Source organism: Oryctolagus cuniculus, chromosome 3, assembly GCF_051225735.1.
Source record: "Oryctolagus cuniculus isolate XC-2025 breed Fujian yellow rabbit chromosome 3, ASM5122573v1, whole genome shotgun sequence".
NCBI lineage: Eukaryota > Metazoa > Chordata > Mammalia > Lagomorpha > Leporidae > Oryctolagus > Oryctolagus cuniculus.
Genome location: NC_142869.1, coordinates 315,522 through 342,677, shown reverse-complemented (window position 1 = coordinate 342,677; position 27,156 = coordinate 315,522). Strand labels below are relative to the sequence as shown.

Genomic DNA, 27,156 nt, shown 5'->3' with positions numbered 1-27,156 from the left:
GACACAGCTTGGGGAGCGCAGGGGCGGCTGGAGACCCCATAGCAGGATGGGGGCTGGTGGGCAGATGGGAGGGGTGGGAGCGCTGCACTCAGAGGCCTGGGACGCTCCTTTGACTGACCCCAGACACCCAGGACATCCACCAAGGAGCAGAGAATGGCGAGGCCAGCTTCTGTCCAAGCCTGTATCCAAGCAGGACGTGCCCAGACGTGGCAAGGGGCGCTGCCCCCAGCTGACTCTGCTCCCCAACTCGGGAGGCAGAGGAAAGGCGGCGGACCCCAGGGTGGGGCACACAGGGTGCTGACACGGACCAGAAACAGGCTACCCGGGAAAGACGCCGTCAGACACAGGCCAGAGCTGCTGCTGAGCTTGCAGAAGCCTGGAAAGAAGTAAATGAAAACGAAAGGTGAAGTCTCTCCAAGACCCAGGTGAGACCTAACAGAGCACAGGGAGAGGAAGACACTGGGTTCCACGTGGACACAGCAGACGGAGCAGAGTGACAAGGTCAGACAGGATTCAAGGCCCCCCACTGATGGGACTGCCCATCACACAGCCCCCCCCACTGATGGGACTGTCCAGCACACAGCGCCCCCACACTGATGGGACTGCCCATCACACAGCCCCCCCCACTGATGGGACTGTCCAGCACACAGCTCCTCCCCTCCCCCACTGATGGGACTGTCCATCTCACAGCCCCTCCCCTCCCCCACTGATGGGACTGTCCATCTCACAGCCCCTCCCCTCCCCCACTGATGGGACTGTCCATCTCACAGCCCCTCCCCTCCCCCACTGATGGGACTGTCCAGCACACAGCTCCTGCCCCACTGATGGGACTGTCCAGCACACAACCCTTCCCCTCCCCCACTGATGGGACTGTCCATCACACAGCTCCCCCCCCACTGATGGGAATGTCCAGCACACAGCCCCTCCCCTCCCCTACTGCTGGGACTGTCCAGCACACAACCCCTCCCCTCCCCCACTGATGGGACTGTCCATCACACAGCCCCTCCCCTCCTCCACTGATGGGACTGCCCATCACAAAGTTCCTCCCCCACTGATGGGACTGTCCATCACACAGCTCCTCCCCTCCCCCACTGATGGGACTGTCCAGCACACAACCCCTCCCCTCCCCCACTGATGGGACTGTCCATCTCACAGCCCCTCCCCTCCCCCACTGATGGGACTGTCCATCACACAGCCCCTCCCCTCCCCCACTGATGGGACTGTCCATCTCACAGCCCCTCCCCTCCTCCACTGATGGGACTGTCCATCTCACAGCCCCTCCTCCACTGATGGGACTGTCCATCATGCAGCCTCCAGGAAGACAGTCTGGATTTCTGCACTAGGGAAGCAGGGAGCAACGACCCAGCGACTCCACTCCTATGGCACACATCTGACCTAGTGGTTAAGGTATCTGAGTGCCCAGCTTAAGACCCAGCTCAGGGCTGGCGCCGCGGCTCAATAGGCTAATCCTCCGCCTGCGGCGCCGGCACACCGGGTTCTAGTCCCGGTCAGGGCGCCGGATTCTGTCCCGGTTGCCCCTCTTCCAGGCCAGCTCTCTGCTGTGGCCAGGGAGTGCAGTGGAGGATGGCCCAAGTGCTTGGGCCCTGCACCCTCATGGGAGACCAGGAGAAGCACCTGGCTCCTGGCTTCGGATCAGTGCGGTGCGCCGGCCGCAGCGGCCATTGGGGGAGTGAACTAATGGTAAAGGAAGACCTTTCTCTCTGTCTCTCTCTCACTGTCCACTCTGCCTGCCCCTCCGCCCCCCTCCCCAAAAAAAGACCCAGCTCAGCTCCTGACCCAGCTTCCTGCTAGCGCACACTCTGCGAGGCAGCAGGTAACGGCTCACGTAACTGGGTCCCTGCCTCCCAAGTGGAAGAAGCAGATTGAATTCCCAGCTCCTGCTCTGGCCTGGCCTGGCCCAAGCCTGGCTCTTTGGGAATTTAGGAAGTGAACCAGCAGGTGGAAGATCTCTCTTTCTGCCTTTCAAAAAACCAAAACCAGAAAAAACTCCAAGAAAATGGACACACCTGTCCACACAAAAACTAAGCATGAACGTTTACAGCAACACTTTCCTAGCAGCCAGAACTCGGAGAGAAAGCAAACACCCATGGCGAGCGCACAGCACGCCAGTGGTGTAGACCCTGGACGCCACACAGCCACGGAGGAACAGAGCACGTGCTGAGGCCAAGAGCCATACTAAAAAGAGCACATCTTGGAGTCTGTTTACTTGAAATGTCCATAAGGGGTAAACCCACAGACAGGAAGTAGACTGTATGGGAGGCCAGGCTCTCACAGCCTGCCCCGGCCACTCCCAAGTGCATGCCCAGTGGGGCAGGTCAGAGCCCTGTGAGGCTGAGACCACCTGGGTCTGCAGCTGTATGTTAAGATGATGCTTTAGAGGCACTGTTAAAACCAGCTCCTTGCTTCTTCTGTGTTGTTTTGGGGGTGGCTGTGAGGAAAACTGTGCAGCTCCAGTTCCGACCTCTGGCCAGCACTGGAGTGGGCAGTGCCCCACACCCAGCTCCAGGGAGCCCTCTCTTATCTTAAGCCTGAGGGTGGTACAGAGGACAGGCCTGACCACCCAGGGCCTTCTCTTCTTCACACTGTCACTGCTGCTGTCATCTTCAGATAGCGCAATAAAAGCCAGAAACATTATTTTGTGCAAAATATCCCAATTTCTAGAGATCTGATCAAATTAAAACAAACAGCACAGCTATGGTGTGAACCACACGCCCTCGTCCCCGGCTGAGTCCTGTCCATGAACACTCCAGCCTCCCGTCCTGCTGGGATCTCTGCAGCCCCCAGTGGCATCAGAGAGGAGGTTTCTTGCTGTGACTGCACAGCATGCAGGCTGCTGGGTGCCTCCGTGTGCCTTCACGTCACGCTGCACACATGCGTTGGGGAGGAACTGGCCGCCCAACAAAGATCCCATGGAAGAAAACAACAGATCCTGCTGTAAAATACCCGTGAGAACCGGGGAAGGAGTGGGTAAGGAAACCTGAGACAGCTAGTCCCAAGCAAGACCCAAGCTGGGTGGAGTCCGACCGATATCCACCCCACCAAGGCCCACCAGGTGGGCTGGAAGCCTCTCATCAAGAAGGGGAGCACCCCTGCAGAGTAAGCAGTGATGTTCCCATGAGCAATTCTAACAAACTCAGAAAAGGGCCTCACAGGGGAGACAGAGATGAGGCTGCAGGAGCCTGTGAACAGGGAGTCACGTGGGGGCTGTGCTACAGCGGCACCTGTTCTTGTAGAGCAGGAAGGGTGGGGGCAGGAGACGGCGGAGAACGTGTGGCAAGGCCTGGAGGGTGCTGCAAGGTCTGAGGGGCTAACAAAAACCTGTCAGGAGTCAGGCTGCCCCAAGCCCATAGACCACCTGGCACCCGGCCAGCCAGCTCTGGCTGTGCCTGACACCCCAGGCTGCAAGACAGGGCGGGATGGGGCACACGTCCTTTCTCTGCTGTGACATCAGCCCTGGGCGAGGTCTGTGTGAGGTCTCACTTGACAGCAGCTGTGCTCTGGGGGCTACGCAGGGACACTCAGGTCAAAGGGGCTGCCGCTGGAAGCGAGAAGTCTGGGAGGGCAGGATCACCAGAAATCACAATGCAGGAGCCTCGAGGGAGGGTGAAAGGTGCAGGGCCCATGAGACCAGAGAGTGGACATCCCTTCTGGACAGACAGAAGCTGCAGAGGGCAGAGCCCAGTCTGACAGGGCACTGCAGCGGAGCACAGGAGGTGCCTGAGAGCAGGTGGGGAGACTGCTGAGTGCCCTCACTTCCTGCCCTTGTTTTTTTTTTTTTTCAATTTACCAATTTACTTGAAAGGCAGCTAGAGGTAGACAGAGAGGTTTTCCATCCGCTGGTTCACTCCCCAGATGGCCACACAGCTAGAGCTATGCCATCTGAAGCCAGGAGCCAGGAGCTTCTTCCGGGTCTCCCACGTGGGTACAGGAGCCTAAGGACTTAGGCCATCTTCCACTGCTTTCCCAGGCCATAGCAGAGAGCCATATCAGAAGTGGAGCAGCCAGGACTAGAACCGGTGCCCATACGGAATGCCAGCACAGTACGTGGCAGCTTTACCCGCCACGCCACAGTGCCAGCCCCTGCTCTCACTCTTGTACATCAGGTTTTTTGTTTGTTTGTTTGTTTGTTTGTTTTTGACAGGCAGAGTGGACAGTGAGAGAGAGAGACAGAGAGAAAGGTCTTCCTTTGCCGTTGGTTCACCCTCCAATGGCCGCCGCGGCCGGCGCACCGCACTGATCCGATGGCAGGAGCCAGGTGCTTCTCCTGGTCTCCCATGGGGTGCAGGGCCCAAGCACTTGGGCCATCCTCCACTGCACTCCCTGGCCACAGCAGAGAGCTGGCCTGGAAGAGGGGCAACCGGGACAGAATCCGGCGCCCCGACCGGGACTAGAACCCGGTGTGCCGGCACTGCAAGGTAGAGGATTAGCCTAGTGAGCCGCGGCACCGGCATACATCAGCTTTTGCAAATCAACTTGGCCAACATGAGCGAGTTCATGAACTCAAGTCCAGCGGGTCCTTCCAGAGACGGAAGCACAAAGGTGGGTGCCTGGGGACCCTGCGGTGTTCCTGTGGACAACCTTGGCTTCTATGGACAACCCCGTGCCGCACACACTGGGAGAGAAAAGCAGCAGCAGTTTTAGGTACCACCTGACAAGCACTCAAGGAGGCATCAGAGGAGACATTGTGAGTGGAAAAGTAGTCTCCATGGGGCCAGCAACGAGGCACAGTAGCACTGCTGCTGCCTGTAGTGCCAGCATCCCATACGGGTGCTGGTTCGTGTCCCGGCTGTTCCACTTCTGATCTAGCTCCCTATTAATGGGCCTGGGAAAGTAGTAGAGGAAGCCCCAAGTATTTGGGCCCCTGCACCCATATGGGAGACCCAGAAGAAGCTCCTGACTCCTAGCTTCAGCCTGGCTCAGCCCTGGCCATTGCAGCCATCTGGGGTGCAGATACAAGATTGATCTAACTCTTTCAAATGACTAAAGAAGTCTTAAAAAAAAAAAAAAAAAAAAAAAAAAAAAAAAAAAGAAGGAAAGAAAGGTTAGAGCCCTTCATGGAAGATGAAGGGCCACGCAGCTGTCCAGGCACCCAGCTGTGGCCTCTGAAGTGCAGGGCACTGACCCGCTCTGAGTTGACCTGCTTTGAGTCTCGGTGAATTTTTTTTCAAGATTTATTTTATTTATTTGAAAGGCAGATTTACAGAGAGAGGGCAGAAGAGACAAGAGAAAGGTCTTCCATCTGCTAGCTTATTCCCCAAATGCCCGCAACAGCCAGGGCTGAGTCAGGCAGGAGCCAGGAACTTCATCCGAATGTCTCATGTGGGTGGCAGGGGCCCAAGCACTTGGGCCATCTTATGCTGCTTTCCCCAGGCCATTTAGTAGGGAGCTAGATTGGAAGAGGAGCAGCCAGGACTCAAACTGGTGCCCGTGTGAGATGTTGGTGTGGTCGGCGGCAGGTTTACCTGCCACATCACAGCACCGGCCCCAGAGTCTCTGAATTTTAACTTGGATAGTGACCAGGCTGCTCTGGGTGCTGGCTCCCTCTGTACTCACCACTACCAGGGATGCTGCTGCCAACTTGCCCGCCACTGCCTGGCAGGATAATTTCAGAATCCAGATACAGGTCAAAATCCATTAAACCATATCCTCAAGATGTGCATTTTACTTTATGCAGATTATCCTTAATTAGAAAACCAAAATGAAAGTTAAAATGAAATAAAAAATATATTAAGTGTTCTAACCTATTTGCTACTTTTAACCTCTTCAACTAAATCAGACAGGCTTTTCTATGCATTCTTTCCCTTGATTTCATTTTTCTTTTATTAAAAGATAACCAAAATGCAGAAGTAAAATTTTAACTTTTATAAGAAATGTAAAGTTTCATTTTTCTGGCCCAAGACATGGAAAGCAGGCTTACCCATCCCTACGTCTCCTAAACTCGACACCGTCAAGGTTCCTCAAGGTTGTTTGCTGCCAACCGGACACGGGAAATGTTTGCACCTGGCCGTGAATGGCCCTGCAGGAAGTGAGCGTTAATTCAGGGTGCATTCTGGGAGCTGTAGTTCTACAAGGAAAGATCATCTCTTAGAAGACAGTGGGAGGCAAAAATGGCCCTGGAGCTCACAGAACCACACAGCTGGGAGTTTTGGGGAGCCCCTGAATTTTAGGAGTGCAGGTCAGTCCTGCGCAGACTGAGGAGCAGGACTGCCGCCGAGGGCCACCTGCTGAGCGGGACAGTGGCTCTGGCATGAACTTCTCTGCCTGCCTCCTGGGGCTTGGGGACTGTTCTGTCTCTTGGCAAACGGGACTGGGGAACCTGGGGACAGAATCGGTCCCGGTGTTCCAACTGCACATCACACAGGGGGGCCAGAGTGGGGATTCCTGCCAGCACACACAGAAAACACTAACTGTACAGCAGAAGAGGCGCAGGCGTGCCGCGGCTGCCCGGAGCACAGGACCCGGCTCCGCGCACTAGGGGAACGTGTTCTTTCACATGACTGCGAGGGGAAAGACCCTGGGAGACAGACACAGGGAACAAACACTTCTACTTAAGGGGCTCCGAATGACAACCATTTGCAGATGCTTTGTTGGGTAACCTGGTTATGCTTGGTTGCCTTGTTAATCCAAAAGTCCCAACTGAAAAACGATGAACATCAGTAACAGAACTGGATAAAATGGCTCATGACTGAAACTCACGGCTCCCTCACATATTGACAATAGCCAGACCGAAGGTCACAGAAGGGGAGCTTCCAATGCCAACTCTGACACGTACGGACTACAGGCCTTTCCAAAAAAATAAGGACAGATTGAAAAGCAAAGACTTTCTTGGACCCAGCAGAGTCGTCAGGGCATGGACAGCGGCCCCAGCACGGAACCGCGGCCCAGGTCGGCTTCCCCAGCACAGAGACTGCAGGGTCCGGGAGCTGGGGAGGGGCGAGCAGGCCGAGGCACAGCTGAGAGCATCTCCTGTGGCCACGCAGGAAGCAGATCGGGGCTTTACCATGAGAAGCCAAGGGGAAGAGATTTCCTCCCCCTTCTGACAGGGGAAGGAGAGCTGGCCATTCTGAAATGAGCCCAGAGCGCTCTCTGAAACAGGCCCGTTCTGTAGAGGGCCAGGGCTCACCTCGCCTGGGAAGGAGTTGACACCCACTGCCCCCTCCAGACTTCCTGGCTCACTCGAGGGGAAATACTTGTGAGTGCCTAGCAGTGCAGGGACACAGGCCACGAAGGGCTGCCACGTAGCCACAGCAGTGCAGACCACCTACCTGCCCCACACCCAGGGCTCCAGCAGGAGCACCTGGAGAAACCAGACATCAGGGAGATGAGGCCACGCTCCTCTCGAGCCAGGTCCATCACCGACACACCACACCTTCTCCTAGCAGGAAACTACAGGAGTTCAAACAATAGGAGGCCACTGCTCCGGGCTCCATGGAGCCAGCCACGCTGAAGGCCGACCTTCTCTCTAGGAGGCAGGCGGCAGCAGCATGCCCCCTGCCTCCACCCCACAGAGGAACGCGTGGTCAGTCAGTCATTTCCCTGCCCTTCCATCCCCATCTCGGCGACTTGGAAACCACAGATCGCTTTATGTTTCCTTCTGCCTGCCCACTGGGACACTTGCTCCATCTCCCTGACATGTTGCCCACTTCTAGAACCACAAAGCCAAGCCAATCAAGACCTTGCACTGCTCTAATTTTGCCCTCTAACATATGCACAATAAAAGAAAAACACGGTCTTGAAAGACAGAGCCAACATGAGAATCAGACTCCCTGAGGCAGAGATGAGGGAATTATCAGACTGAGAATTTAAAGTGACTATGAGTAAGGGCTTCAACAGAAAAAGTGCCCAGAACAAAGAACACACAGGTGCTGCAGGAGGACAGGGGGACATAGTCATAGAAAATGACACACTTGGTGTAGCAGGTAATGCCACCACCTGTGACTCCGGCATCCCATTTGGCCAGTGGTTCAAGTTCCAGGTGCTCCACTTTTGATTGAGCTCTCTGCTAATGTGCCTTGGAGCACACTGAAAGATGGCCCAAGTCCTTGGGCCCTTGCACCCACGTGAGAGACCCGGAAGCAGCTCTGGTTCCAGTCTGGCCCAGCCTAAGCAGTTGCAGCCATTTGGGGAGTGAACCAGCAGAAGGAAGCCCTCTCTCTGCAATTGTGCCTTTCAAATAAACAAATCTTAAACAAAGAACAGAGGGCATTCATTGCCACTGACCTTTCTGCAAGTGACATAATTTAAGTAGCCTTTGGGGGTGCGTGTGTCAGGCCAGAAACTCCAACCTCTACGCAGAAGAGCGCTGGAGAAGGAACACGCGAAGGTGCCAGGACGCTCTAAACTGACCTAACAGATTTATCTACCAATAACAGCAAGCTTACGGCTCCGTGTGGAAGTGAGACGAGCAGGCAGTCTACAAGGGACAGTGTGGAGCTGTGGACACTGTGCTAAGCCCTGCACTGACCCTGGGCAGGGCAGTGTCGTCTGCTGTCACTGTTCCCTGCAAACGCCAGGACAACCCCTGAGGAAGCCTAGAGAATGCATGTAAGTGAAAACCTAGGAGAGGTAAGAAAATAAAACCATAGAACACATCCAGTTAAAGCCAGAGCAGGTAGGAAAAGAAAGAAAGAAAATGAAAGCAAAAAGAACAGAGAGCAGTTACAGACATGGCTGAAACCACCTAGCACATCAACGGCCCATGTGGATACCTGAACTCACCAATCAGAAGAGGCCACCTAGGGCCAGCACCGTGGTGTAGCAGGTAAAGCCGCTGCCTGCAATGCCGGCATCCCATATGGGCACCGGTTTGAGTCCCAGCTGCTCTACACTTCCAATCCAGTTCTCTGCTATGACCCGAGTCCTTGGGCCCCTGCACCTGTGTGGGAGACCAGAAGAAGCTCCTTGCTCCTGGCTTTGGATTGGCGCAGCTCTGGCCGTTGCAGCCAATTGGGGAGTGAACCAGCGGATGGAAGACCTCTCTTTCTTTCTCTCTGCCTCTCCTCTCTCTCTGTGTAACTCTGACTTTCAGATAAATAAATGTCTTTTTTAAAAAAAGAAGAGGCCCCCTGAGTCAGTTAACATGAGGTTCAGAAAAATGCAAGGCCGAGGCAGAGCTACGTCACCCTGCACCAGGCACGAGAAGACGCAAGGCCGAGGCAGAGCTACGTCACCCTGCACCAGGCACAAGTGCCGGGGGGCACGTTTGGACCGCGGTCAGGACTCCCCTAGCCCATATCAAAATGCCTGGCTCAACACCTGCTTCCAGCTTCCTGCTAATGAGACCCCGAGAGGCAGTGGCGACGGCTCAAGTAATTCAGTTCTTGCTACCCATGTGGGAGACACGATCAGAGAACCAACTCCTGGTCTCAGCTGGCCCAGTCCCAACCTTTGTGGGCATTTGGGGATTGAGCCAGGGGACGGGAGCTCTCTTGTCTGTTTCTCTTTGTCCATTCTCTCTCTGTACTCCCCTCACCACCAACAAGAACAGCTATATTTTTTTTTTTTTTTTTGACAGGCAGAGTGGACAGTGAGAGAGAGAGAGACAGAGAGAAAGGTCTTCCTTTGCCGTTGGTTCACCCTCCAATGGCCGCCGCGGCCAGCGCGCTGCGGCCAGCGCACCGCGCTGATCCGATGGCAGGAGCCAGGAGCCAGGTGCTTTTCCTGGTCTCCCATGGGGTGCAGGGCCCAAGCACCTGGGCCATCCTCCACTGCACTCCCTGGCCACAGCAGAGAGCTGGCCTGGAAGAGGGGCAACCGGGACAGAATCCGGCGCCCCGACCGGGACTAGAACCCGGTGTGCCGGCGCCGCTAGGCGGAGGATTAGCCTAGTGAGCCGCGGCGCCGGCCAAGAACAGCTATATTAACGTCAAACAAAACCAACATCGGCACAAGAACAACAATCAGGGATACAGCAGGGCATCGTAGAACAACAGACATTCACCTCCAGGAGAGGTCACAGCCCCACCCACGGCGCAGCAGAACATCTGAGACTAGAATACGTGCGTCAGAAGCAGACAGACCAAGAGCAGAAACGCGGCGGTGACACAGCTAACCCGACAGCAGCATCAGTCAGGGCCGAATGGGCACCTTCAGATGGCTTCATCCAACCACAGCAGAGCACACATACTTCTCTGGTTCGCAAACACTTCTCAAAGAACAGAAACCATACAAACTCTGCTCTCCGACAACAACAGAGTTAATCTAGAAATCAGTAACATCAGGGCAAGGTATGTGGAGGGCCAACAGCCCCGGCGCTCTCCCCAGGCAGGGGCTCAGCCCAGCCCTCTTCTTTTCAGGTGTGTATAGTGGCCCTATTGCAGCCTCCAGTCCCTCTCCTCTTCCCAAAGGTTGGGGGCGGAGCTCTCTGGTCCAACCCTCCAATCACAAGACCGGGTCCTCTGGGCACAGTTCCATCTCCAGCAGGCACTCAGGAGCACACAGCCTATGACAAGCCAAGGATGAAAGATGTTCCTGTCACCCCATCACTCAGGAAATCCCACCATGGGTTTTGGGAACTCTAGGCTGGGGCAAAGGCCAAAATGACATTTATGAGGGCACTGCAACAAGACCATGGAAAGGGGCTGGCGCTGCAGCACAGCTGGTGAAGCTGCCACATGCCATGCAGCATCCCGTATGGGTGCTGGTTTGAGTCCTGGCTGCTCCACTTCTGATTCAGCTCTCTGCTGATGGCCTGGGAAAGCAGAAGTGCTTGGGCCGCTGCACCCATGTGGTAGACCCAGAAGAAGCTTTTGGCTCCTGGCTTCAGACTGGCCCAGCTCCATCGCTGCGGCCATTTGGGGGGGGTGTACCAGCAGACAGAGAGCTCTTTCTCTCTCTCTGTAACTATGCCTCTCAAGTAAATAAATAAATTTTATTAAAAAAAAAAAAGATCATGGAGAATGGAATTAAAAGCATATTTTGGTGGAAAAAATTGGAAATCAATGCATATGAGGGTCTTCAAATAGTTCATGATAAACTCGTACATGTTATGCAGAGACTACACTTGATCTTAGCCAAAAGGCTGAGAAACGATCATTCTATTATGAAGACATGACGCATGGATTTCCGATTTTTCTGGTAACAAAACAAATTTACCTTTTAATTCCATTTTCCATGAACTTTGTGAGGTTTCCTTGCATTGCATCACAGCATCACAGTACTTCATGGTGAGAAACTGGGTTTCCCACAGATCAAGACCAGGCAAGGGTGCAGCCTCCAACCACACCGACCAGACCTGACGCAACCCAAGAGGAGGGGATGAGAGCTGATACAGACTGTCTGCACAAAATGTGCCTACAAGATTCCAAAGAATCTGCAAAAACAAACACACACATCCCCTCCTAGAAGAAACATGGCAATGAGTGCAAATGGTCAGGAGGCACGCCTGCCACAGCCTATCCACCAAGTGTCCAGGCAGAGCAGGCCAGCTTGACCTGGGTGATGTGCATGTTGGGTCTGGTTCATCTTAGCCATCTGGAGCAGTCTTGTGCAATTCTCTGGGTTTTGTTTTTGTTTTTTTTTTTTTTTTTTTTTTTCTAGATTCATTTATTTATTTGAGAGGCAGTTACAAAGAGAGAAGGGGAGAGACAGAGATAGAGAGGTCTTCCATCCATTGCTTCACTCCTCAGGTGGCCACAATGACTGGAGCTGAGCTGATCTAAAGCCAGGAGCCAGGAGCTTCTTCTGGGTCTACCACACAGGTGCAGAGGCCCAAGCACTTGGATCATCTTCCACTTCTTTCCCAGGCCATCAGCAGAGAGCTGGATCAGAAGTGTAGCAGCTGGGACTTGAACTGGTGCCCACAGGGGATGCCAGCACTGCAGGCGGAGGCTTAGCCCACTACGCCACAGCACCGGCCCCCAATTCTCTGTTCTTTACCTGCACATTCCTCATCTATTCCGGGAAGTTCCTCCTTCTGAGCACCTGTTGTCTCTGAGGGCGTATACAGCCAACGGTGTTCTGCAGAGAGCTTCTCCAGCCCCTGAGAACTCACCTCTGCTTCCCTGAAGTCTCCTTTCCAGCCAAGCCAAAAATGCAGTGAAAAATAAAAACTATCACAGAACATGCACATTTCAACTAGAATTCGATCACTTTGGAACACTTCCCAAGATTCATTAAAAGTTGTTGGGCTTGTGAATGCAGGGCCTAGGTCAGGCTGAGCCTGCCCTGTGAAATCCTTGTATTAGCTTTCTCACAGAATCTGCTCACTTCTGTGGACAGCAGTTACACCAACACTGCCGGCCAAGGTTATACACAAGTGACTTGCTTTTCAATATGCTAGCAACAGGCAATCAGAATTTGAAAAAAAAAAAAAATTACCAACATATTTGAAGCAAAAAATGAAATATTTAGGTATAAACTGAACAAAATATATATACAAAATATGTACACGTACTGAGGAAAACTATAAAACTCTGATGAGGGGATGGCACTGTGGTGTAGCGGGTGAAGCCACTGCCTACAATGCCGGCATCCCACGTGAACACCAGTTTGAGTCCTGGCTGCTTCACTTCCAATGCAGCTCCCTGCTAACGTGCCTGGGAAAGAAGTGGAAGATGACCTAAGTGCTTGGGTCCCTAAACTCATGTGGGAGACCTGGAAGAAGCTCCTGGTTCCTGGCTTTGGTCTGGCCCAGCCCTGGCCATTGTGGCCATTTGGGGTGGATGGAGGGTCTCTGTCTCTCCCTCTGTCTCTGTAACTCTGTCTTTAAAGGAAATGGAAGATTTAATATTGCTAAGATGTCAGTTCTTCCTGACTTGATCAACCAATTCAAAATAACCCCAGTCAAAATCCAGGAAAGCATTTTGTGGATACGAGCTGGTTGCAAACTGTACATGGAAAGGCAGAAGGACCAGGAGAGCCACTACTGCACTGAGGACCACAGCCAAGAGCGCCCCCATGGGGTCTGCCGTGCGCTGTGTGGTCACTAATGGACAAGTCACAGGGTGCAGAACTGGACCCACACAGAAAACACGGATTCTGGTTGTGGGTCACGTGTGGGACAGGTGTGCTAGAAAGACTGGCTGGAATCTAGACACAGACCTCACACTTGTCACAAAGGTAACTCAGGAGGGATCACAGATGTAAATGTAGAACACAGACTACAAAACTCTTACAAGAAACAACAAAACCTAGGTGACCTGGGGTTTGGCAGAGTCTAGAAATAGCACCAAAGCGTGACCCTCATAAGAAGAAACTGGTAAGCCAGACTTCATTAACACTGAAACCTCGGGGCTGGTGCTGTGGCACAGTGGGTGAAGCCGCCGCCTGCAGTGTCAGCATCCCATATGGGTGTCAGTTCGAGTCCCGGCTGCTCTACTTCCAATCCAGCTCTCTGCTATGGCCTGGGAAAGCAGAAAATGGCCCACGTCCTTGGGCCCTTGCATTTGCGTGAGAGACCAGGAAGAAGCCCCTGGCTCCTGGCTCCTGGCTCCTGCCTCCGGATCAGCACAGCTCCAGCTGTTGTGGCCAATCGGGGGAGTGAACCATTGGATGGAAGACTTCTCTCTCTCTCTGCATCTCCTTCTCTCTCTGTGTAACTCTGACTTTCAAGTAAATAAATAAATCTTAGAAAAAAACAAAAAAGAAAAAAAATCTGAGCCTTCTGCTCTGCCAAAGACACTGCTAACAAAATATAAACAGACAAGCCACAGACCTGGAGAAAATATTTGCAAAACACACAGGATTTGTATGCAAAGTAACAAGGAATTTTTAAAACCTGACAACAAGAAAACAATCTAACTCTAAGTGGGCCAAAGACCCGACACCTCACCTCAGAAGATACACAGTGGCAAAGAACCAGCAAGATGCTCCCTGCACGCCTCACTGGAGAATGGCAATGAGAGCTCCACTTACCCACAGCCGTGGCCGAGCCACACGAACTCCCACTCAGCGCTGGTGCACGTGCAGGACGGCACCGGCACTCCACAAGACGGCTGGACAGTTTCCTACAAAGCTGAACACCTCCTAGGAGCTTACCTTCTGATGAATCCGCACCGCGGCTCTGGCCACAAAAAGCAACCAGGGCCTCCCTCAAAGGAAGTGGCCACACTGAGTGCGCCCACGGTGCACTGCTGTCCGTCCAGAGGAGATGAGGGCTGAGCATGAGGCAGTGGTAGAGACCCTGCTTGGGATGCCCACACCCCCTAATGGAGTGCCTGGGTTCGAGTCCAAGCTCTGTTTCTGACTCCAGCTTTCTGCAAACGTGCACACTGGGAGGCAGCAGGTGATGGCTCAGGTACTTAACTCCCTGCCACCCCTGTGCAAAATCCCAAGTGGATTCATGGCTCCTGGGTTCAGACTGGTCCGGCGCTGGCTTTTGAAGGCATCTGGAGACTGAAACAATGAATGAAGATCTCTGTCTTCTTAAAATGTCTTTTTATTTAATGTGAAAAGCAGACAGGGAGAGAGAAACAGATTTTCTAGGTGCGAATTTACTCCCCAAATGCCCCAAATAGCTGGGGCTGGGTCAGGTCAAAGCCAGGCTGGGAACTCAGTCTGGTCTCCCACACTGGCAGCAGGGACTGGAGTACTTGAGCTACCACCACTGACTCCCAGAGTGCACATTAGCAGACAGGTGGAATCAGAAGCAGAGCCAGGGGCTGGAGCTGTGGCGTAGCAGGTTAAACCTCCACCTGCAGCACCAGCATCGCATATGGGCACTAGTTCGAGTCCCGGCTGCTCCACTTCCAATCCAGCTCCCTGCTAATGCACCTGCGAAAGTAGTGGAAGATGGCCCAAGTGCTTGGACCCTGAACCCACATGGGAGACCCGGAAGAAGTTCCTGGCTTTTTGTATAGGCCCAGCTCCAGCCATTACAGCCATTTGGGGAGTGAACCAGTAGATGGAAGATCTCTCTCTCATTCTCTTCCAATCCTCTCTCTCTGTAACTCTGCCTTTCAAATAAATAAATTTTAAAACAAAAACAAAAAGCCAGGCCAGGACTCTGAATGCAGGTGTTAACTGCCGTGCCAAATCTCAGCCCGTGTCTTTCAAATTAAAAGCAAACAAAATTAACGAAAACCAGAAACTACATTCTTAAAAAAAAAAAAAAAAGAAAGAAAAGAAAAGAAATGAGCCTGGGGTAGGCATTTAGCTCTGTGTTTCAGACGCCAGTTAGAGCTGTTAAGATCTAAACTGGCAGCCATGCCAGTGACAGGGAGAGCATGTACGCTGTCCAGTGCCCCCCATTCTACTGTCTGCAGGATGAGGGGTGCTTCAGAGAAAACAAGCCTGGAAGGGTCCTGGAGAAATTCAACCCACAGTGAACAAAGCCAAGAGAGACCTTGGAATAACTCGTGGCCAGGTCCACACTGGGAAGCTCCGCCAGAGCCCAGACGAGCCCAGGACCCAGGGGGTAGGGACTGGCTGCCAGCAGCTGCTGTGGGCCACCTCCAGGATCTGTTCTGGTTTGGCCTACGGGCTCTCAACACCACCTTCCAACAGCCTCTTGCTCTGCTTGCCCACGGGAGCTGCTACACTGAGTCCCATCTCCCTTCTGCTGTGTGGCGGCATCAGCCAGTTATGCACAGACGAGCTGCGATTCTTACAGCACTAAAATGCAATGTGTATGTCTTGACTGTCAAATTGACAAGCACACTTTCCCAGGATTCCCATCTCACCTGGGAGCAGGACACAAGCTAAGACCCTACCCGGCTTGCTTATCCAATTAAGGTACCACCCCTACTTCACTGAAGAGAGGAGAGGAGGAGAATGCTGGGGAGAGGCCTCCTTACCACAGGTACCGTGCACTCGCTCGCACTCACTCCCGCAGACAGTCCTCTGGCCCACTCATGAGGGGCAGCCCACACTCACGCTTCAGTGTGTGCTTATCCTCACTTGTAAAGAAATCCTATTTTCACACAACGTAACACTCACACTTCTGCCTCTGCTTTGCAAGACACACAGGTTCAAGTCAGGTTCAGGTCAGAACAGAGAGCTGGAGCTCACTCCACACTGTGTCCCTGGTTTCCTCTCCACTCCCCGCTGTCCTGCTGTGGATCAACACTGGCACACGACATTCCAGACTCAGCTTCTTGGTCCTTCACAACAAACAGAACTGTCTCCATAAGCTTTCACATCAGGAAGAAGAAGAAGCCAATTAAGACGCCTGCACCCACGGCGGAGTGCTCGCGCAACGTCCTGACTCGCTCCCGACACCCCAGGAAGCAGTGGCGACAGCTCAAGTCACCAGGCTCCTGCCAGCCACGTGGGAGACCCGAACCGAGCTCCCAGCTCCTGGCTTTGGCCACTCCCAGCAGTTGTGAGCATCTGAGCCAGCAGACAGGAATTCTCTTTGCTTATCTCTCTTGCTCGCCATCCCTCAGTGTTCCTTGGAGTTCGGGAAAGGGAAACCTAGACAGCAGCAGCGACATCAGGAGCTGCTGTGGGCTGTGGGGAGCAGGAGGGGGGAGGACAGTGGGCTCCCAGGCAGGGACATCACTGCAATGGGGACACACCATCTGCTGCTATCAGAATTCAAGCACAAGGTGAACCCGAGCGATGCAGCGGCCATACTGCTTCAGTCCGTGAGGAATGCATCACAAAAGGCAAGATTTGCTTTTGGAAGGAAGCAGGAGTAAAGAAGCTCTTTGTATTATCTGAATTTTCCTGCTAATCTAAAACTGTCCTAAAAATCTACTAATTAAAAAGATAATGTGGGGCCTGTGTTGTGGCACAGGGAGAGAAACTGCTGCCTGCAACGCAGCCATCCCATATTGGAGTGCTGGTTTGAGTCCCAGCTGCTCCGCTTCTGATCTAGCTCCCTACGACTGTGCCTGGGAAGGCAGAAGATGACCCAAGTACTTGGGCCCCTGACACTCATGCAGGGGACCCGGATGGAGCTCCTGGTTCCTGGCTTTGGCCTCGCCCAGCCCTAGCTGTTGCAGCCATTTGGGGAATCAGCAGAAGGAGGCCTCCCCACCCTGGCCATGTCTCTCCTCATTCTGTCACTCTGTCTTTATTTCAAATAAGTCTTTTTTTTTTTTTTTTTTTTTTTTGACAGGCGGAGTGGACAGTGAGAGAGAGAGACAGAGAGAGAAAGGTCTTCCTTTGCCGTTGGTTCACCCTCCAATGGCCGCCGCTGCAGCCGGCGCACCGCGCTGATCCTGGCAGGAGCCAGGAGCCAGGTGCTTTTTCCTGGTCTCCCATGGGGTGCAGGGCCCAAGCACCTGGGCCATCCTCCACTGCACTCCCTGGCCATAGCAGAGAGCTGGCCTGGAAGGGGGCAACCGGGACAGAATCCGGCGCCCCAACCGGGACTAGAACCCGGTGTGCCGGCGCCGCAAGGTGGAGGATTAGCCTATTGAGCCACGGCGCCGGCTTCAAATAAGTCTTTTAAAAACAATAAAAAGTTGAGGGGTTGGTAGAAGTGCAGATGAAACAAAAGTGGCATCATGCTGATGTATCCCAAAGTCGGGACATGTTGGGGGGGGACAGGCGTGTGGGGATAGGTGTGTGGGGACAGGTGTGTGGGGGCAGGTGTGGGGGGATAGGTGTGGGGGGGACAGGTGTGGGGGGACAGGTGTGTGGGGACAGGTGTGTAGGAGACAGGTATGTGGGGATAGGTGTGTGGGGGCAGGTGTGTGGGGATAGGTGTGTGGGAGACAGGTATGTGGGGATAGGTGTATGGGGGCAGGTGTGGGGGGACAGGTGTGTGGGGACAGGTGTGTGGGGATAGGTGTGGGGGGACAGGTGTGTGGGGACAGGTGTGTGGGGATAGGTGTGGGGGGACAGGTGTGTGGGGACAGGTGTGTGGGAGACAGGTATGTGGGGATAGGTGTGGGGGGACAGGTGTGTGGGGATAGGTGTGTGGGGACAGGTGTGTGGGGACAGGTGTGTGGGGACAGGTATGTGGGGATAGGTGTGTGGGGGCAGGTGTGTGGGGACAGGTGTGTGGGGGCAGGTGTGTGGGGACAGGTGTGTGGGAGACAGGTATGTGGGGATAGGTGTGGGGGGACAGGTGTGTGGGAGACAGGTATGTGGGGATAGGTGTGGGGGGACAGGTGTGTGGGGACAGGTGTGTGGGAGACAGGTATGTGGGGATAGGTGTGGGGGGACAGGTGTGTGGGGGGACAGGTGTGTGGGGACAGGTGTGGGGGGACAGGTGTGTGGGGATAGGTGTGTGGAGGCAGGTGGTGGGGCAAGTATGAGGGGCAGGTGTACAGGAGTCAGGTGTGGAGGGGAAGGTGTGCGGGGGGGGGCAGATGTGTGGAGACAGGTGTGCAGGTGTGTGGGGGCCCACTATGATGCTCTGTGTGGCTTGTATATCCTCAAGACTTCACAAGGAAAGTTTTAATTTTTAAAAAGACATATTTATATGAAAGGCAGAGTGATGGAGAGGAAGAGGAAGAGGAAGAGGCAGATCTTCCATCTTCCATCTGGGGTCCACTCCCCAAATGGCTGCAACAGCAGCCAGGAGCCCCATCCCTCTCTCCTGCAGGGGTGGCAGAGACCCAAGTACTTGATCCATCATCTGCTGCCTCCCAAGCACATAAGCAGGGAGCTGGACCTGAAGCAGAATAGTGGGGACTTGAACTCACAACCCCTCTTGGGATGCGGGATTCTAAATAAGTGGCTTAACCTGCTGTGCCACAATGCCTGCCCAGTAAAAAGCTTTTACAAGCCCACATGTGCATGATCACTCTATAAAGAAGGAAATACAAACTTTGAAGCTAGTGTGAAACCCTTAAATTGAGAGAAACAGCCGACTCCTCTGTGACCACGAGCAAGGGGCACAGTGGGCAGTCAAGGAGCGGGCAGCTGAGCAGTGAGCCCCTCCAGGGGCTGGTCTGGGTGTGACAGCAGCACCCTAAGGCCCTCGGCCAGGGGGCTCAGGGAGAAGAGCACCGCATCCCGGGAGGGCGCTCAGGCTGACCGCTGAAGCCCGGCGGTCCAGCTGCTGCATCTCGAGAACTTGTCCAAAACTGAAGTAAACGGACGGAAGGACACCGTACGGTCCTTTCCTCATAAATCCCCGACTGATAAGCAGAAAGTCCCCACGCAGGACGGCAGACCCGTGCGGGCCGCCCGAGACAGCGCCTGGCTCTCACGGCTCCTGGACACACCCTCCCAGCTCGGGCGCAGACCTGTCACTGAGCAGCCACCGCCTCTGTCCCCGTATCCTGCTGCCCTCCCAAGACAACCAAGACTCTGCTCCCTTCGCAGCTCAACTTCCTAGGCAGAGCACCTCCTTCCGGGGCCCCCCTCCCATAGGGCCTTGGGCCCAGCCAACCTGTCTCCATTCTGACCACATCCAGGTCCCACACAGCCGAGTGCCCCTCCTTTTCAGAATGCTCCCTCTCCCCTGGCTGCCATCACTCCGCACACACCCCTACAGTCTCCTCTCCCAGATCTGCCCAGTGGCACCTCCACAAACATGGCCTGCTGCTGGGTGTGGTGCCACATCCCAGTCTAGACCCTCACTCAATCCCATGGCTTCAAACCCCGGACCTCACCCTGCCACTCCAGCCTCCAATGCCCAACTTTAGGAGGTTCTGTAGGGCCAGTGTTGTGGCGTAGCTGAAGATGCTGGCTGCAACACTGACATCCCATATGGATGCCAGTTGAGCAGTGGAGGATGGTCCAAGTGCTTGGGCCCCTGCCACCCAACTGGGAGACCTGGATGAAGCTCCAAGCTCCTGCTTTGGACTGGCCCAGCCCTGGCTATTGCAGTGTTTTGGGGAGTGAACCAGGGAATGGAAGATATGTGTGTGTGTGTGTGCGTGTGTGTCCTCCTCTCTCTTTAAGTGCCTTTCAAAGAAATTTTAAAAAGAAAAAAAAAAAGGATTTTGTACTTGTTCAAAACTGGCCCTAGTCCTTCATGGCACCTCCAACTCAATTCCTCCCCCACGTCAGGAAACCCTCACAGCAGGTGCTCAAGCCCGGACCTGGGAGATCGGACCTGGCAGTGCCTGCATCCGCCAGACTGGCATCTCCATCTTCACGGCCACTATCTACCCTGGGGCCACAGCTGCAGACACCAGCGCCCATTGCAAAATCTACAAGCCACAGGGTCCCTCCCTGCTAAAGCCATGCTATCAATTCTTCCCAGGAAGAAAACGATTCAGGACACGGAAGACTGGCCACACCTCAGGTCAGAAAGCTCCACCAAGGGGGTTAGCACTGTGGTGTGGCGGGTAAAGCTACCATCTACATGCCGGCATCCCATATAGGTGCCAATGTGAGTCCTGGCTGTTCCACTTCTGATCCAGCTCCCTGTTAATGTGCCTGGGAAACCAGCAGAAGATGGTCATTGTTCTCGGTTGGGCCCCTGTACCCACATGGGAGACCTGGAAGGAGTTCCAGGCTCCTGGCTTTGGTCTGGTCCAGTCCTGGCTGTTACAGCCACACGGGGACTGAACCAGTGCTTGGAAGATCTCTAACTGTGCCTTTCAAATAAAATAAATATCACCAAAAAAGGGGGCGAGGCCCACAGGGGGACAAAGTAACAAGATCCACATCAGACACAGCGATGACATTCGGCACTCCAGGGACAAAATGCAACAGCATCCATCTTGCAGGTCACCCTGCAAGAAAACCAGGATCTGACTGGCATCGGACAGTGGGGCCGCAGAGAGGGTGGCTGATCCCTGTGGGGTGGACATCTGGTGTAGTGGTCAAGATGCCGCTTGGAGCACCCACAACAGAGGGCCAGCTCCGAGTCTGGCTCCACTTCCAATTCCAGCCTCCCACTAATGCACACGCTGGGAGGCAGCAGGTGGTGGTTTCAACTTGTTGGGTTCCCACCATCTGCACAAGAGACAAGAGTATCAGGCCCTTGGCTTTAGCCTGGTACAGTCCTGGCTATTACAGATGTTAGGGGAGTAAACCTGCAGAGAAAGATCTGTCTCTCTGTCTTGTCTAATAAGTAAAAATAAATAAACAAAAACCCCCAAAATTTGATTCTTCTGGTTCAGACAGAAAAGAACATGGATATCTAGAGGAAAGATGTTTCCCTGTGCTCAAGGCCAGGAACACTGACAGCAAACAACCCTTTCCTGGAGCTTCACTGGAGTATCAATCCTCAAGAACAATCATCAGACATTTCCACGAAGGAGCATGACTCTGGATACGATGGACAGTGCACAGAGGCAGGCGTGGCACTGCGGGTAAACCACGGAGACGCCCCATCCCGTATCAGAGTGCTGGGTTCAAGTCCTGCCTCCTCTTCCAATCCAGCTTCCTGCAAATGCACACCCTGGGAAGCAGAACGTGATGCCTCAAGTACCTGAGTCTCCACACAGCCACATGGGAGACCTGAAGCTCCTGGCTGTGCCCTGGTCCAACCCCGGCTGCTGCAGGTGTTTGGAAAGGGAACTAGTAGATGGAAGAGCTCCGTCTCTCTGCTTTTCAAAAAAACTAAAATTTCTTTTTAAATGGTTAAAAAAAAGGTGACCAGTAAAATCTAAATTAGAGCTGCTTCATGCGGGAAAAGTAAGGATACGGGCACTCGGACCCCTGTCTGGACCTGGGAAGCACAGCACAGGGGAAATGACCGACTGACCACTGACAGGGTGGGCGTCAGCCCCGTCCATCAGGGAGCACCGTGGTGTGAACTGGGATCGGGCCCTGCCTGCAGCTTCCAGCTAACACAGACCCTGGAAGGCAGAGGTGACAGCCCAAGTAACTGGGTTCCTGCCACCCAAGGAAGACCGGGGCTGGGGCCAGTGCTGTGGTGTAGCAGGTAAAGCCGCTGCCTGCAGTGTAGGCATCCCATATGGGCACTGGTTTGAGACCAGCTGCTCCACTTCCAATCCAGCTCTCTGCTGTGCCCTGGGAAAGTGGCAGAAGATGGCCCAAGTCATTGGGGCCCTGCAAGAAGCTCCTGGCTTCAGATCGGCGCAGCTCTGGCTGTTGCAGCCGACTGGGGATTGAACCAGCAGATGGAAGACCTCTCTCTCCCTCTCTCTGCCTGTCCTCTTCTGTGTTACTCAAATAAATAAACCTTATTAAAAAAAAAAAAAAAAAAAAAGATGACGACCAGGGCTGAGGTCCTGGCCCTTGATCCAGCCTCAGGCCAGTCCCAGCCACTTGCTGGGGAGTGAGTCAGCTGGTGGGGCAGGGAGCTTTCTCCCTCTGTTTCTCTTTCTCGCTGTCTAAAAAAAAAACAAACATATAAACATTTACAGGAAAATGGGTTTAATGTCAGTTTCTAACAATGACAGATATCCACTAGAAGAACAGAAACAAGAAAGCACCGTAAACTCAGAAATAAAGAGAGGTAAAACTGTCAGAGCCCCCCACGTACAGCTACAAGTCACAGCCGACAGCCCCAGAGCCCCCCACGCACAGCTGCCACCACTGGACCCCAGTGCATTAGACAGGAGATGGAGCTCCCTTGCCCAGCAGTCCACTCCAAACACTGTCAACACCTTTCTAGGCAACTCCAGGGTTCAAAAGATTCCAACAGCAACAGGGCAGCATGGGTGTACAGCCAGGTGGAGAGGACAGAGGCCCAGTCGCAGGCTTCGGAATGACAAAACGAAACCAAAGCAAGCAGACACAGGCGGGAGGCCAGTGACAGAAACACGCAGAGGGGAGGGCTGGGTGCGGGCAGAACCGAAGCAGGGCCTTCAGAGCAGTCCTGGAAAACACACGATGAAAAACGTTGTGCAGGGATTTCAACAACTTTTGCACCAAAAAAAACTAATTTTTAAAAAGATTTGGGGCCGGCGCTGTGCAGTAGTGGGTAAAGCTGTCGCCTGCAGTGCCGGCATCCCAGATGGGCATCAGTTTGACTCCTGGTTGCTCCACTTCCAGTCCAGCTCTCTGCTGTGGCCTGAGAAAGCAGTAAGCAGACGGCCCAAGTCCTCGGGCCCTGCACCCACGTGGGAAATCTGGAAGAGGCTCCTGGCTCCTGGCTTCACTGTGGCCCAGGTCTGGCTGTTGCGGCCATTTGGGGAGTGAACCAGTGGATAGAAGACTTTCTCTCTCTCTCTCTCTGCCTCTGCCTCTCTGTAATTCTCTGCCTTCCAAATAAATAAATCTTTATTAAAAAAAGATTTAGTTATTTATTTGAATGGCAGAGTGACGACGACAGAGAGCACATGTGTGAGTGCATTATCACTAAAAAGGTATCCTCCACCTGCTGGTTCACTCCCCACATGGCCCAGACCAGGCCAGGCCAAAGCCAGGAGCCAAGAACTCCATCTGGTCTTGCACATGGGTGGCAGGGGCCCAAATACTCGGAACATCATCTGCTACCATCAAAGGTGCATTAGCAAGGAGCTGCCGTTGGACTGGGAGTGGAGCAGCCAGGACTGGAATCGGCACCCTGATATGGGATGCTGGCATCCAAGCAGCAGCTTAACCCACTGTGCCACAACTGTGGCCCCAAGGTAATCGTTTAACACTGCTTTCTCGTGAACTTTCTGAAGGCACCCCGGACCAGTGAGAAACCTAAGGAAATGTGGCCAAGAGGGAAAGAAGGCACCACAAGCAATCTCAGGTCGGAGAAACCAGGAAACAGGTTACAATTCTAGGCCAGTCACCTCACGTTACCCAGCGTGTCTGGTGAGAAGTGGGCATCTCAGCCCCGCTCAGCCCACAGCCCGCTGCGGTGCCCTCCTGCTCCCACGAGGGAACGTGCTGTGCTAGAACAGACGCTACAAGGGCAACCACTCAGGTTCACACCGACTCTACCCAGGAACAGTCTCCCCAGACAATGTCGCCTTGCCCTGCTTCACACCCAGCTCCTCCGCTCTCCGGCTGCCTCTCCCGGGCCGTGTGAATACCATGCACGGAGGCAGCACACACTGGGCCCGAGCCCATGCCAGCAGGGCACGACACTGCCTTTCTCAGCCACAAACCCCATGTGTGCAGAGGCCTCTCCCGTGACCAGAACCCACCAAGGTCTGCTCCCGAGCCTGGGTCCCCTGTGCACAAGGTGCAGCCACCACCAGGGGCCCCCAAGGACACCCCTGGCTGGGGGGAGACGCGGACGCGGGGCGCTCATACTGACCACGGCTGGGGGGCGGCAGGCCGCTCAGGTAGGGCAGGCTCAGTCTCCGCAGCTCGTCCAGCTTCTCCCGCAGCTGGCGCACCTGGCTGTCGGAGCGGCTGACCCGCTGGCGCAGGCTCTTCAGCTCGCCGTTCTTCTTCTCCACCTGCTCGCGCAGGCAGCACACCTGGCTCTTGTTCTGGCGGGAGGAGAAGCAGTAGGAGTGCAGCGAGTCGATGAGCTTGCAGGCCCCCGACGCAGACAGGATGACCTCGTTGATGGACATGGGGCTGGCATCGCTGAGCTCGCCCTTCACGGCTTCTGCGGCTGGCTTTGGGGGGACGTCGGCGGGAGGAGAGGAGGGGCCCTGGGAAGGCTTCTGGGGCGTCGCCGTGAGCGACGAGCCTGGGGGGCTCTGGGCCATGCCCTTGTCGGGGCCCAGGCTGTTCCCACTGCAGCTCGGCTCCACCTCTCTCCTAGGCCTCTTGCGGTCGACGGGCTCCCGTGGGACGGACGGCCTCTCTCGAGTGTGCCTGGAGGAGAAACTGTAGGAATGCAGGGAGCCGATGAACTTGCAGGCCCCAGACCCCGGCGGGGAGAAGTCCTCCACGGAGATGCCGCTCTTGTCTGCCACGGCCCCGTCAGCGCAGGGAGGGTTCCCGTCACAGGCCTCGGAGGCAGGCCCTTCTCTCTCCCCCTGGCTGCCTCCCGCCACAGGGGCCAGTCCAGCTCCAGGAGTTCTTTGCAGAGACGGCGGGGTCTGCTCTTGCCCGGCAGCCTCCTCTGGGGCCCTGGCTGCGGCTTCGCCCTGCAGAGCAGCGCGCTTCAGCCTGCGCGCCTCGGGCTTGGCCATCAAGGTCTCACTGGAGGATGACGAGCCCGCGGCTCCTCTACTGGCCGCTGTGCTCCCGTGCCCGCTCACGCCCGCCTTGGCCTTGCTGGCCTCCTTCCTCCTGGTGCGGCCATGCCCTGCAGGCCCCCGCTTCTTCTCCGTCAGGTGGAAGATGGAGGGCACGGCTGTGGGCTTGAGCAGGCGGTGCTGGTCCTCCAGCCTTTTGGAGAAGCTGTCTTTGGTGAAGTGCTCACTGCAGAGGAACGAGTACTTGGTGGGGGTCCAGTTGTCCCTCTGAACGGCTTTTAACCACTGGATCAAGCGTTTCGAGTCCTTGAGAGGGAACCTGTGGGATAAAAGACAAAGCAATTGGAACAAATAACTACCAGTGTCTCCCTGTCCACTACAAAAGCAAAACGAGTGTTCCTGCAAACACCGAAGTGTTAAAGAAGACTTGAGCCAACAATGGAGGACACCTCGTACTTGAAAGTTATCGCTGGACAGAAACACAAAGACCCCACTGTGCACCTTCCACAGCGTCTGCCCCGAAGCACACACAGGCGTGGACGACATCCCACAGGACACGGGGCACCCGGGGGACAGCCAGCATTGTTTCTGCAAGTGCCTGCAAGGCAGGACTCCGGGCAGTGCGTCCATTGGCAGGTCGAGGTCTGTGTGGGAAGAGGCGGGCGCACAGGCCAGGAGGGCTGCCAGGTCCCCCGCAACGTGCGGCACACCGCCGGTGGCTCGCACAGCCATGGCGGCCCCAGAGTTAGGTGCGGGAGCTGTGGTTGTGTTCGGACCGAATTTCCACTTCAGAAGTAAAAGTCTCCTTTAGAAGTCGGCCAGCCCTGCCTGTGCAGGCGGGACAGCCACTCTGTGACCCCCCTGGCAGGAAAGCCTGGGGGTGCCAGGACCACCCACACAGACGGTGGCTGTCAGGGCCTCATGGTGCCTTTCAGCTTCCCAAGTTCAGAAAGATCCGGGAGACAGGCGCCAGCGATGGCACAACACGGGGAAAGCTCCGTGCACTTGGTGCACTATGGTAGAGAAAAATCACTCCTGAAAACCACTGAGGGAATAAAGATTCCTGGTAGCCACCTCTTTGTTAGAGCGCAGTCTGCATGCGCTACGTGCACCCGAGGGCGGGGGCCGACCTCTGACCGGGGCAGCCGGGACCACCGCCGGGCGGGAGCTCTGTGAGCTGCTTCCATGAACACGGCTGGGGAGTCTGCCCCAGCCCACGAAGCCCACCACGAAGGCCGCGCACCCTCTCCAGCTGTCAGCTGCCACCGACACGACCCGGGAGGGCACCTGCAGCGCTCCCACAGACGGTCCACCGCACAGGTGCTCCGCTGGGCGCCCGGCTGAGGGGCGCAGCGGGGAGGCCCCAGATCCCCGCCGGCACGGAGGGACCCCGGCACGAGGCTCTCCGGAGGGCCTGCCTTGGCACGCGTACGGAGACGAGTCGCCCACGGAAAGACCCTTCCCAGCACAAGCCACTTCTGGACACCCGCAGCGCACCGCGGGCCAGGGGGCGGCGGCGGGGTGCGAGGCGGCCGGCAGTGGCCGCCGAGTGGCCTCCCCGACTGCCCCGCGGCGCCCGGCCCAGAGACGGCGGCCCGGGCCAAGGTCACACAGCGTCCGCGCCCCCTGCCCGCGCCGCGCCGCCCGCGGGGCCCCGGGCGGCCGAGCCCTGCGCCCCCCCGGGGCCCCTCGCCCCAGGGCCGGCCTCGCGGCCTCAGTTTCCCCGCGGGGCCGAGCCGGGCCGGGCGGGGGCGTGGCGGCCGGGCCGCGTACCTGTGGAAGGAGACGGCGCGCTTCTCGCCCTTGCCCTGCCGGTTGGAGCAGTTCACGGCCGCGCAGCAGATCACCATCGCGGGCCTCGGCCGGCCGCGCCGCCAGGCCCCGGCCCTCGCCGCCCGCCCGCCGCCCGCGGACCGCCCGAGGGAGGGAGCGAGCGAGCGAGCGAGCGAGGGGCGCGGGCGGCGACGCGGCTCGGGGCGTGGGCGCGGCCGCCGTACGCCAAGATGGCGGCGCAGGGGCTCGGACAGACAGGCGCCCAGGCGTCTCGGGGCGGCGGACGCTTCTGGCCGTTAGAGCGTCAGCGAGAGGGCGGACGGATGGCGGTGGCCGAGGAGGCGGCGGCGGCGGCGGCGGCGGGTGGGGAGCGAGCCGGCGGGGCGGGACGTGCGGCGACATAGCGCGCGGACCGTCCGTAAAGCAAGATGGCCGCGCCGGCTTGACCACGCGTGCTCCTCCCGCCTCAGCGGGCCGCTCCGGACCTTCCGAGGGAGAGAGCGCGGTGCGTGGCGCGAAGGGTCCCGCCGGGCAGCAGGGTAAACCGCCGGCCGCACCCTCCGCG

General features: G+C 55.8%; 1 protein-coding gene and 1 pseudogene across 2 annotated transcripts in view; both read right to left on the bottom strand.

Moving 5' to 3' along the window:
* Positions 1–26,804, bottom strand: part of THAP4 (THAP domain containing 4) — a 43,980-nt gene extending 17,176 nt beyond the window's left edge. The window contains exons 1-2 of one of the 2 annotated variants that reach the window (XM_051829385.3): positions 26,592–26,804; positions 23,981–25,137 (exon numbers count right to left, since the gene is read on the bottom strand). In XM_051829385.3, the coding sequence (XP_051685345.1) occupies positions 23,981–25,137; positions 26,592–26,668 (1,234 nt within the window). In that variant the 5' untranslated portion in view covers positions 26,669–26,804. Of the gene's footprint in view, positions 1–5,938; positions 6,068–23,980; positions 25,138–26,591 lie in introns of those variants that run through there. The other variant, XM_051829386.3, reaches the window with a different exon arrangement.
* On the bottom strand, positions 10,969–11,053 carry LOC149127235 (U2 spliceosomal RNA; annotated as a pseudogene).
* Positions 26,805–27,156: the final 352 nt, after the last annotated feature.